This window comes from Colias croceus, chromosome 24, assembly GCF_905220415.1.
Source record: "Colias croceus chromosome 24, ilColCroc2.1".
In the NCBI taxonomy this organism is placed as follows: Eukaryota; Metazoa; Arthropoda; class Insecta; order Lepidoptera; family Pieridae; genus Colias; species Colias croceus.
This window is the reverse complement of record NC_059560.1, coordinates 2177532-2191020: the sequence shown is the minus strand read 5'-3', so window position 1 is coordinate 2191020 and position 13489 is coordinate 2177532. Positions and strand designations below refer to the sequence as shown.

General features: G+C 32.2%; 1 protein-coding gene across 1 annotated transcript; it reads left to right on the top strand.

Moving 5' to 3' along the window:
* The first annotated feature begins 1172 nt into the window (after positions 1-1172).
* Positions 1173-8482, top strand: LOC123702781 (facilitated trehalose transporter Tret1-like). Its single transcript, XM_045650575.1, has 7 exons — positions 1173-1293; positions 3541-3696; positions 4582-4780; positions 5476-5666; positions 5959-6341; positions 7177-7288; positions 8135-8482. Exons 1-7 carry the CDS (start codon positions 1248-1250, stop codon positions 8401-8403), a joined length of 1356 nt encoding a protein of 451 aa, XP_045506531.1. The 5' UTR covers positions 1173-1247; the 3' UTR covers positions 8404-8482.
* The last annotated feature ends 5007 nt before the right edge of the window (positions 8483-13489 follow it).

Below are 13489 nucleotides of genomic sequence, written 5' to 3'. Positions count from 1 at the left end.
GACCTCAGTATAATACTATGGTTAAATTTATGATTGACTTGTAACGTCTGAGACCGCGGACTTCAATAGGCTATAATAAACATTTTATGTAAACTTTTGCCAAGACTTTTACATGTACCTAACCTCAATTGTTAACCTCTCCTTCATATTCTAAACAGACATAAAACAAATATTACAAATTAATTATAACGGGAAATAGAGATAAAATACATTATATAAGCCAATAAAACGAAACAGGGTTAGCAACGATGTTAATTTCCCGAGATAGTTGATGTAATTACATCTGTGCAATACATTGTATACCGCCATTTTGTTTTATATATAGGTTGTTAATTTAAATGTAGTTAATTTACTACTTTGTTTCTTAAATAGTAATTACAATAAGTAATAAGTGCATTTTATTATTATTCTTTGATTATTTTGTGAAAAAGATTAATAAAAACTGGCCAAGTGCAAGTCGGACGCGCGCACCGAGGGCTCCGAACAAACCTATTTTTTATGATGTTGTAACTCTAAAATGTACGTTTTAGTTATTTTTCCTTTATGGACATTGCCTTAGGACATTGTTTTTAACCTTTCAAGACTGTGTTATTTTATTTTCACCGGCCGCGGCTGGCCCGTAGAAATCAAACAATTCTTAAAAGAAACGTTCATTGAAAAAATTTAATGAAATATTTACATAGCATAATTTTTAAGCCTATAAACAATGAGAAACAATGTCATGAAAAATAAGCTTATAAAAATATATTATTAATATAAAAAAGAGTGTGTGTACTTATGTACACGCGTTAGAAGTTATACTTCTTTGGCGTATGGAAAAAATACTAGAATATACAACTTGAACATAGTTATCAATTTTCATACCACCTAGAACTAACTTCGTGCTGTTAAATTTAGGTGTCGGTGTGCGCGCGCATCGTAAAAATTCACTCTCATCATTTTTCTCCATCGCGCAACGTCAAAAATTGAAATCTTTTATCATGTCAGTAGGTATTATCTCCATTGAAGTAGGAACAAGCAGATTATGATTAAACTGAACTAAACCAAGAAAAGAAACAGTACAAATATTAGACTACAGAATTCTTAACTATTTTCTAAACTAAATAAAACTGAGATAAGATTAAATATATGCTATTATAGAATCAGTAAGAGCATATGTGATTGAAAGAATGTCGTGTTACAGTGATATATTATGTAATTTTATATATTAAAATACATATTTCATAGTATTTATTATTATAGTGATAATGTTCGTTAATCGTTATAGAAATCAGATTCTTATAGCACTATGTGGTAAGTTTGTTTTTTACCTAAATTGTGTTTTAAGTATTTTGTTTTAAGAAAGAAAATTGGGTAGAAAATAGGTAATTGTTTTGTAAACATAACTAAGGGAATAACTAAATATGGGAAACATATCTGTTTAAAATAATATCATAAAAAAATTGATAGTTAGGATACATACATCTTCACAAACCGTCACGTTTATAAAATTACACGTTGTTCTGCTTCATCATTTAGTCTCTTCATCATTTAGTGGTATGAAAAATAGATGTTAGCCGATTCTCAGACCTACCCGATATGCACACAAAATTTGATGAGAAAAGGTCCAGTCGTTTTGGAGGAGTATGGTAACTAACATTGTGACAGGGGAATTTTATATAAAAGAATTAGATAAGATATGATATAATAATGTTATTTTTCTTAAAGAACAGGAAAATTCGTATTTAACCCTTATTCAAAAGCGAGCCTGTGGAGGAGTTAACAAAAAAGTAAGATACGTTCCCGGGTAATTTTGGGTCGTAGATTTCAAAAATTCACACAAAAGAGGGGTTAGTGGGGGGGAAGTAACCTTTTTTTGGTGGGATGTATATATCCCGTCATCTGTTCTCTCTTGTAAAAAGGTTGGAAAGGTGGGAACTATAGCTCCCAGTGTCCAGTATGACACCAATATTTTCAAACACTAGCTATTTGCCCTGACTCCACTTGTGAATTAAATTTTATCGTAAAAAATTATATAGATCATATTTTTTAATAAAGAAGGAGAAAGTACTCATCAATGCAAGTTTCTTTTACTAAGGGAAGAATTCGGGAATTGAAAAATGAATGACTTCAACATAAACAAGGCATTTTTCTTAAACAAAATAAAAGCAATAGGTTAATACTAACGTATTGAGTTACGATGTCTAATTATCTGATCAGTAAATAATGAATAATAATAAATAAGTTGCTTATACCAACTAAAAAAGATTTTTTAGACACACGGATTTTATATATAGAATTTCCGAATGTCTCGTGCAGTGAAGAACACTGGGATGATATCTTCCCACATATAGACTTAATTTCAATCGACTCTACCAAGGTATACACGAAAGATTCTGGGCATATTTTTACGTTTCACGCAACCGTAATATAGTCTAGTTTACATAGCTAAAACTCAAATCTACTTATCTAATTTTTTTTCAGCACTATACAAAAAACAAAAAAATAACGGTCGTTTTCGGTGGCAAAATCACGTCACCTGACTTTGACGTGTGTTTACTATGACATGTAATAATTCTCTGAAAAGTGATTCCATGAAAAAAAGTTCTCTGAAATGTTAAGATTGCGTAGATAAATATTACACTGCATTAGTTGTAAGCATATAAAAATAAAACACGATTTACTTCAATCTGAGACGTGGGAAGTATAGCTCCCAGCGTTTTAATAAGGGTTAATATTATAAATGCGAAAGTAACTCGGTTTGTATGCCTATCTTTTCTTCACGCCTAAACTACTAACGGATTAGGATTAAAATTGTTAACTACAGAGATAGTTTGAGACGTGATAAAGAATATAGCATAGGTTTAATGCCGGAAATCTCACGGGAAACTGTGTGGGTTTTCATTTGGATACGCGAGCGAAGCCGCGGACAGAAAGATTGTACTTTCTTAAAATCCTACTTACAAAAAAAGACGTGTGGCCCTCGGGGACTGCCGCGGCAAAGCTATTGCATGCTAGTATGCCTTCAAGCCACACCTCCGCCCGTCGGAGTGGGGAGCGTGAGGTTTTTTCGTTACGGAATTTCTCGATTCGGTCCCCGCGCTCAAGGCCCGCGATAGAAGCTATGCAATAGCTTAATAAAATTATCAAAAATATTTTATCTAAATATCTTTACTAAAAATGAAGTCAATTTCATAATACAAGCAATTACCAAGTTTACTACACTATCTTTTTATATTCCGTAATTTTCCTAATCCTTGACCTAGGGTTGTCTGGAAGAGATCGTTGTATAGCGATAAGGCAGCCTTTTTAAAGTGAAACTTTTATTACATCGTCTCAAACTTTTTGGTCTGTGTAGCGCATGTCGCGCGACGCACGATACGCACGATAATTATCGTACAAATACGATAATTTTTAGTTAAATGTCTATGGTGTGAAAAAAAGTTTCACTTTTACCGTTGTTTCATAAAACCACACAACATTTTTTGTACATATTTGTATTATTTTGTTACTGGTGCAAATAAAGTAATTTATTCATTCCTTCATTCATTGATATTCCAGTGTACCTAGGACAGATGCTATGTGGCTACGACATCAGCTGGACGGCTCCAATAATTCCAAAGTTGAATGACCCTGAGCAATCTCCTCTGCCCCGACCTCCGACGAGCTTTGAGGCCTCCTTTATGGCATCTATTATATATGTTGCTGGGTTACCTAGTAAGTAACTATAGTTTTATGTTTCCTATGTATCGAGGAATACGTAATTATGTCTTTGTGTTTCCTTTTTATCGAGGAATGCTAGGGCTATAGGTGCTGGATTGCTTCATACCTGGTTAACCTTCGTGTTTCCCATGTTATAGATGAATTTTTGAAGTGAAAACTTTAGGCACGTTGAGAGTAAAAATTAAAGGTCTCGTCATGGCAATACCGTCACGTCATGGAGTATGGCGACGATTTTGGTATTTTTTATCTAGCCAAATAAGTTTCATTTTTGACACGTGTGCTCGGCACACACGCTCTTTTTTCAAGTACGTTGTTGTTGTACAAGTTTACAATACGTATATCTTGGTATGTATATCGCTTTTTCATTAGTACCTATCATAATTTCACATAATTTTTTTTGTGAATGAAAGTTTTTTTTAAATTTTATGAAAATTCATTCATTCTAATGCATATTTAAGACTTTAGATGCTATTTGTCAAGAAAGTTCAAGGATTTATAACATCACGCTCAAATTAAAGCGGAGCAAATTAAAAATTTTGCAAAGCGGGAAAAATATTCCTTTTGACAGAAAAAAAAAGTTGCGTGGCTCAGCTGGTTTAAATAAAGAATTCGCCTCCATTCTGACCTCACTAGAACAATGTTTATATGTTTGGATCAAAGAAGCAAATATTCTAAGATAAGTTTCAATCAAAATTGGATCATAAATTCATCAGATTTACAGACAGATACGTGTAGAACTTTTTGAATCAGGTTGTACATAACTAATTATTTTTATATCTTTCCACAAATTAAAATTGCTTTAGTAACCTCAATTTTCAGGGCTTACCTCTTTATTTTTCAATTTACTATTATTTATGCCTTGTATATTCCTTCTACCAGGTGTTCTCTCAATGAGTTGGTTCTCAAACTATAAAGGGCGGAAACCAGGTCTAATACTCGCAGCTAGTTTTTCAACCGTGGGCTTCTTTTTACTAGCATTATCCACGAATTTTATAATGGTCTTCATTGGAAGGTTCATTGCTACCTTTGGAGTGGGTTCCGCTTGCTTGGTCAATATGATTTATATTGGTGAAATTGCGTGAGTATGAATATACATATTTTATCTTATAACGTTACGGTTATCTGGCAATAACCATGATTATTTTTCCGAGCCAAATATCGACCAATAGAATTGCACCATTCGACGTCACGTGGTACAACCTACATGGTATTATACTGATATTTTTTTGAAAATTTTCTCTGGTCGTTGACGTCAAACTGACAGGTTGAATTCAATTGTGAAATTATTGGCCGACATTTGGGACGGAAAAATAATCCCCCGAATACCACACGAGCTTCAAAATTATCTGGCATTTCCCTCAAGGTTCCCTGCAAACAAATAAAGTCGTCAAGTTTTTCAGGAAAAATCACTCGTGCTTCGCGCTCGTGATTTTTTAGCCTTGACTAAAAACTTGACTCCTTCATTTGTTTGCAAAGAACCTATCGGAAAATACCCGATAATTTTGAAGCTCTTGTGGTATTATAAGTGATTATCTGCACGACAATGACATAGCATTACGTTAAAATTTAATATTAAGGAAATCCTTTATCTAAGACATGACACATCCGTCTTTATTTTTCTTGTTAGCTTGTTAGTAACTAAATATTTTTTGTTGTAATATTACAATCTACATTCTTAGTTTTATTTTCACCGACAGTTTTAAGTGGTTTCAAAATATACGTTTCGAAATCATTTCAATCTTTCTTTCTTATTTCATTTATTCCTTATTCCAGATCAACTAAAATCCGTGGAATCCTTTTAACTGGAATTGGAATCATACAGTCCTTGGGTTCCCTCCTCGTGTATTCTGCAGGACCCTATGTGTCCTACAGTTCAGTGTCCTATATAGCTGTGGGGATATCAATTATATATTTTATTGCTGTCATTTTCATTCCTGAATCTCCTGTTTTCTATGCTATTAAAGGTCAGTTTTCTATAAAATATATTTTATCGTTATACATACTATGTTTGCATCAGCTATCATAGTAGTTTAAAATTAAAGTGGCTATTATGAAGCATAAAACAACAGTTTCGCAAATTAACAAGTCGGATTTGTTTTTAAACTATTCTTTATGGACAAAAATGTATATAAAAACATAACTATTATTATGATCAATGAAACAAAAGTTAATAAGCAACAAAGAAGACCATTCCAATAAATTATCGAAAGAATGTTAACACTAAATAAAAAACTAATACGCCTATCTCGATTTCAGATGAAGATAAAAAAATGATCACAGTCCTTAATCAACTTCAAAGGCAACATGAAATAAACGGTATCATAGAACTAAAGAAGGCTCAAATAAAAACTAATGATCTAGAAGACTGGCGAGAGTTATTTACAATCAAATGTAACAGAAAGGGTTTAATAATAACAACAGTTATAAGTTCACTGAATTATTTGAGTGGTGTTCTTGTTGTTTCCTTTTTTACTACGTCAATATTTGAAATGGCTGGGTCATCTATTAAGCCAGAAATAGCTACTATAATAATTGGATGTACTCAGTTATTTGGGAGTACTCTTGCTCCGTGTTTTGTGGAGAGATCTGGTAGGAGATCGCTTTTATTGGTTTCGACGGCGTTGAGCTGTTTAAGTATGGTGAGTTTTAGTTTTTAGCGTCATTACTTTCCCAGACCGTAAAAATACTGCTATATGCAAAAGGAATCATGGTGATCATATTGACTCAACATTCAATCGACGAAAGACGCGGGTTCGAATCCCACCTCGTTATACTTTTTTTCTATACTTTAAAATATGTCATTTTAAACCATTTGAATACTTTACGAATATACTAAAAAGCTTTTGTATTCATTATATAAATGGGTATTGTTTTGTACAGAGACATTATTTTTATTTCGTATTTTACATGAATTGTCTATAGTTAACTAGTACGAACGTGGAAATAAAGCTTCTATCCATGTATTGTAATGTAAAAAATGCTATTTAGTTTAAATTTTCGTCTAAATATTACGTACACTGCATATTTTACATATATTTTAAAGAAAGATTACATAGGAATATAGGAAGATATATTGTCCCATATGTTTACTGCGACGGTATACTTAACGGAGACAGGAGTCATTTGTCATGAAAGTATTTTCATTTTAAAGGTCTGGAAAATGTCTAATAGCATATTGTAGTTGATAAAATACACGGGAATGTTGTGATGGTTTGGTGTAGTGAATATTTTTCGTATATAAAAATTAATATAAAAAAACTACTGCAATGACTTTGAAACTATATCACCAGTAGAGTGTAAATTAAACTGCTTACATAATTTCTCAGTAATAAAGGCTAATGAGTTATTGATCTTATTTATATAATACTACAAGTTTATTTATTTTATGCTGCAAAATAATTTAAAATTGTATTGTTACTTTAAAGAAACCTAAATTGAATTACAATAATTATTTTATTACGCGTTTTTTTTCAGATAATCTTTGGGACTTACTTTTATTTACTTCACATAGAACACAGTGTAATACTTTATATAAAATGGCTTCCTTTAGCAGTGTTGGTGTTGTTTTTCTTAAGTAATAATATGGGTGAGAAAATAGTTATTTTATTAAAACTTATCACGTTTTCATGCTGTACAGAACCCATAGTTTATTTGATTATATTAAAATTAGTTTGAGTGGTAAGAGACTACATTTTTTCTTACGCTGCATTTACATCAAACAAACATAGAGCTAGAGCAGGAGAATTATTTCGGGATCTTGTAGCGTCAACGAAAACCCATATTCAGTGTTGTTCAGTATTAGAACATTGCATAGAATCTTTTCGAATGCACGAAAACTAACGAACGAATGCTCTACGCCTGTTTACACTAAAATAATTTGACTTAATGGGGTTAGAATGAGCATTCGCTCGTTTGATGTAAATGCACCGTAATAATGGACATGTATTCGTTAATTTTCTTGCTATCTTTCATTATTTAACTTTTTGCCTTTAATCAAGTCTTTTATCTCTATCATTCTTTGGTGCCAAACAAACCTGTCTCTACGTCACATATCAAAATATTTAGACTATACAGTTATTCGCCTAGTACCCACAACACAAGCCTTAATTGAGCTTACTGTGGGACTAGGTCGATTTGTGTAATAATGTCCTATAATATTTATTTATTATATTTATTATTTATTCCACCTTATTTAATATTAAATCTATGTCGTTCTTTGATGAAAAAAAAACGACGTGTGGCACTCGGGGACTGCCGCGGTAAAGCTATTGCATGCTATGCCTTCAAGCCACACCTCCGCCCGTCGGAGTGGGGAGCGTGAGGTTTTTTCGTTACGGAATTTCTCGATTCGGTCCCCCGCTCAAGGCCCGCGATAGAAGCTATGCAATAGCTTAAAAATATGTCTAAAATCCATATTTAAATCGATTTTCAGGATTTGGCGTAATCCCCAGCACTCTAACCGGCGAGATGTTCAGACCAAACGTCAGGAGTAAAGGAACTGCTATCGTCATCTCTGTATCCTGGGTATTCGGTTTCACAGTGGCCACAATCTTCAACTCAATAGCTACCCAACTGGGAGCCTATATCATGTTCTGGTTCTTTAGCAGTACGTGCGGTATGGCATTTTTGTTCACCTTCTTTTGTATACCGGAGACAAAAGGCAAGAGTTTGGTCGAGATTCAGGAAATGTTGAGTAAATGATCTGTGTGGAGTTTGTTTGTTATTTGTTTTAATTTTGATTGTGAGCTTGGTATTTGAATAAAAAATTTTAAAAACTAAAGCCTGTTATTTTTTTTTTCTAACTGGCAGCTCCATTAGACCTTATTCTTCCTCCTTGCTCCTATTTCGTGTTTTCTCTTAAGTAGATAGGTTCAGTAGTTCTCGTGTTTAACGCTCAGCAACAGATTTGGCGATTCATTTTTATTTTATAGATGAAGAAAGATGTTTATTGTCGTCAACGCATTTTATAATCTATCAATTTGTATATTTTACGCCTTTACGCCGTTAGTACACCTACGCATTCGCGTGCGGCAGCGAATCTCTGCGAAACTAATGCGTAGCGAAATATCTGCGGAACGTTAGTAAACAGCAATGTTTTCGCAACTTTTTCGCAATGCGTCTGATGGCCATTTCGCAGTTCCTTGCGAAACAATGTTGTGCTAGAGTGTGCTAGAGTGAGACATGTCATATGCGAAATCCTGCCACACTACTGACAGTTTTTTCGTTGTTTCGCAGCCGCACGCGAATGCGTAGGTGTACTAAGGGCGTTATCAAGTATATATCTTTAAGACTTAAACGAATGTAATTTGAAACTATCCGTTTATTAGCCCACTTAAATTACCCTGGTTAGTCAACTATTGTATTTAATACTTTAAAAACACCGTGTTTAACATAATGCCTAGTTTATATTATCAAATGGACGCAGAAAAGTAAGCATTCTCTAGGACAGTACACACAATGCACACTGCAGTTCTTAAATCTTAAATACATTGTTTCCACACTGAATAGGTATTACTTTTTTAAAATTAATTGCTACCTAAAAGCTTGAACGAAATGTTTCTCATTTTCATTGTATTCATAGCTTACTTGTGTCTTTGTCTGTGGAAACATAATTAGACGAAAAATAATATTTTTTATACGTATGATATCCATACATTGAATGTAAATAAAAAAATAAAATAAAATTGTTTATTTCTTTTAAACAAGTTTTCATCTCGGGTTGGAGGTAAGTGCCTTTTTCACTTGTGTTAGAAGGCGCTTCTCTTCCATAACAATTACTAGGCATTAACAATTAAAAGAAAGCTTAAAAAATAAGGTAATACATAAAAATAAAAATACTCTAAAAATTGGTAGAATGGATGTGTGTGTGTGTGTGTGTGAGTGTGTGTGTGAGTGTGCGTGGGTGTATGCGTGTTCGCATGTTATTGTTTGTGTAATGTACAAGAAGATGAATGTGTTTTTATTGTTAGAAAACTGCATTTTATTACAGCAAGCCAAAACAAGATAATTTTATTAAAATTATTAATAATTTCAAAAGATGTTGTTGTGTGTATCGGATGTTTATATTTATCTAAGTATTAAGTTTATAAAATGTAATTCTGAGGGGTAATTACGTAAATATGTACTTGCAAAATAGTCCATACTATTATTATAAATGCGAAAGTAAATCTGTATGTCTGTTACTCAACAGCCTTCCATACATTGAATGTAAATAAAAAAATAAAATAAAATTGTTTATTTCTTTTAAACAAGTTTTCATCTCGGGTTGGAGGTAAGTGTAAATTTCACTTGTGTTAGAAGGCGCTTCTCTTCCATAACAATTACTAGGCATTAACAATTAAAAGAAAGCTTAAAAAATAAGGTAATACATAAAAATAAAAATACTCTAAAAATTGGTAGAATGGATGTGTGTGTGTGTGTGTGTGTGAGTGTGTGTGTGAGTGTGCGTGGGTGTATGCGTGTTCGCATGTTATTGTTTGTGTAATGTACAAGAAGATGAATGTGTTTTTATTGTTAGAAAACTGCATTTTATTACAGCAAGCCAAAACAAGATAATTTTATTAAAATTATTAATAATTTCAAAAGATGTTGTTGTGTGTATCGGATGTTTATATTTAACTAAGTATTAAGTTTATAAAATGTAATTCTGAGGGGTAATTACGTAAATATGTACTTGCAAAATAATCCATACTATTATTATAAATGCGAAAGTAAATCTGTCTGTCTGTTACTCAATCACGCCTAAACTACTGAACCAATTTGCATGAAATTTGGTATGGAGATATTTTGATACCCGAGAAAGGACATAGGGTACCTTTTATTGCGAAACATGTACCACGGACGAAGCCGGGGCGGACCACTAGTAAGTCATATTTGTAGTACATAGTTATAAGTAGGTAAACAAGACCATGAATTACTACCCTATTATAATGAATTAATGAACTACCACTTTATTTTCACCGATAAATAGGAAAAAGGCGTGAAGGATAATTCATAATTCAGTCTCTTAACGGCAATAATTATTACTTATTGCCTATTGACATGAAAATAACTGAATTCCAACCTATTTACTTTAAGTATTTTTTACTAGCTATACGCCCGCGGCTTCGCACGATTTTCCTCTTGAATCACTCTATCTTTAAAAAAACCACATTAAAATCCGTTGCGAAGGTAGTTTTAAAGATTTAAGCATACATGGGGACATAGGGACAGAAAAGGCAACTTTGTTTTATATATATTGATTTAATCTTGGTACCTAGGTAATAAACTAATTGCAGTATTAATATAAAAAACTAAAGAAAAAGGTAGCGACATAACCGCAACATAAAATATCTTTTCATTACTCCAAGAAGTCTTCGCAATATTTATAATTAAAAATGTCTTTATATTTACTCATATACTTTTCTGGACTCAACTGCAGGGTCATTTGTATAGGTACTTCCTTTTGTACAAGACATTAAATCTTCAAGTTGAAACAGCTTTTAAAGTGTGTTGAAAATTAATTATGAGAATTAACAGTGTATTTAGAATTTTTCATCTATAAATTGTGAAAGATCATGAGCTAGTTTAAAATAGTTCGTATACATTAAATGAAATTAAAATTATCACACGAGTTCTATTTGAACTTCACTACATAGTATATAAAACAAAGTCCCTTTCTCTGTCCCTATGTCCCTTTGTATGCTTAAATCTTTAAAACTACGCAACGGATTTTGATGCGGTTTTTTTAATATATATAGTGATTCTAGAGGAAGGTTTTAGTATAATTTATTAGGTTTTAGACAAAGCGGGCGAAGCCGCGGGCGGTAAGCCTTATAATATTATAATATATTATATAACTTATAATATATTATATAACTTTATAATAGCCCTATGCTTTTTCTTTTCTTTTTAACATGCTTTTATTATCTTCACCTGTATGGTTGTATGTAACCGACTCCTTTTGGAGTCGATTTCGACCAAAATCAAACAGCCATATTTAATTCAAAGTTTGAAGCAGGGATACAATAAAATAATTTCATTAGTTTGAGCGTGTTTCAAATGCCTATATTTATTACTAACTGTGCCCCGCGGTTTAGCGTGATGATTATATAGTCTTCCTCGATAAATAGGCTATCTAACACCGAAAGAATTTTTCAAATCGGACCAGTAATTCCTAAGATAAGCGCGTTCAAACAAACAAACTCTTCAGCTTTATAATATTAGTATAGATTTAAATCCTCATTGTGGTGAGATTTCCTTTTCCCTTAAGGAAAGCCTTATTAATCAGATTAGTTAGTTTTACTACTACTACAAGATAAAGTTATCTAGTTCTATATCAGCCGTAGATAAAACTATATTACTGTTTCGGTTATATTTCTAGACTAGCTTCCACCCGCGACTCCGTCCGCGCGGAAAAATTAATATTTATTTTTTTCTACGTATTTTTTCGGGATAAAAAGTATCCTTTTTTATGCCCAGGATAATAAGGTATAATTATACCAAGTTTCATCGAAATTGAACCGTTAGTTTTTACGTGATGCCTTCACATACAGACAGACAGACAGATAACATTTTTTTTTTCACATATTTGGGTTTGGTATCGATCCAGTAACACCCCCTGCTATTTATTTTTTCAATATTTTCAATGTACAGAATTGACCCTTCTACAGATTTATTATCACAGCTCAACAAAAAATCATTTTTTTTTTGTTGCTCTGGATATTTCTACAGATTTATATATTTCAAGTACCCAGTTTGCGAATGTAATCATTAAAATTATTTAATTGGCTCTATTTTTTTTTTAATTTGGGTTTTCATATGTTAAATTTTCTTACGGCCCTTCAGAATACGGGTTACTAACAAGTGTTCATTTTTTTGGTGAATTACGTTTTCTGCACATTTATTCGCTCAGACATAACCCTATTCTATAAAACTGACTGTAGAATATCAGAATAATAAATGGTTTCTGTAAAAAAATCATTTTTATGAACAACAATGTTCGGTTTGTATTGAGTTGAAGGAATCCAGTAGCACTTGGTCAGCAAAGTGGATAGGTACCTATACGAAATTCTCTTGATGTTTTTATTAATAGTATTAGACAAAGCAAATTCATTAGGAATAATTAATAAATATGAGAATTTAGGCCTTTGAGGGAATCTAGAAGTATAAGAAGAATACCCGACGGCCCTACAGGACGGGCGTGTCGAAAATTGATAAAAGATGAAAATTTAACAAAAATTTATACCTGATGCTATTTGTAAATTATGGAGAGATATAGTATTGGTTAATTTAAGGTAAATTTAAAACACCAAATTATAAAGAAATTGCACAACAGTTGTTAAAAAACTTCATTATTTTATGAGCAAATACGAACATAAAGCTACACTTTCCCCACAGTCTCCTGGATAGATATCCAGTAAATCTGCAAAATTTATGTGAGAAACAGGAAGAACGTATCGAAAAAGAAGTAAAAATTATCGAATAAAGGTATCAGGGTTTATGGGATCGGCACATGATGGCAGATTACTGATGGTCCATAACAAAACTATTGTCCCAAAATTAACTAAGAAGAGAAGCTTAAAAAATCTATTTCCTTGTACTATTTCATAAGTTTTAATGATTTTTCTCTATTTTTATATCCATTTGAACTAATTAAATACTAAAACAAAACGATAAGTAAGACTTTGTAATAAATAAATGATGTTAAACAAATATACCTTCTATTTCATTCTGCGTTTTAGAGTCTAATAAGAAAATTAGGATTAAAAAAAAACTAGAGCCAATCTACTAAAACCATTAATAGTTT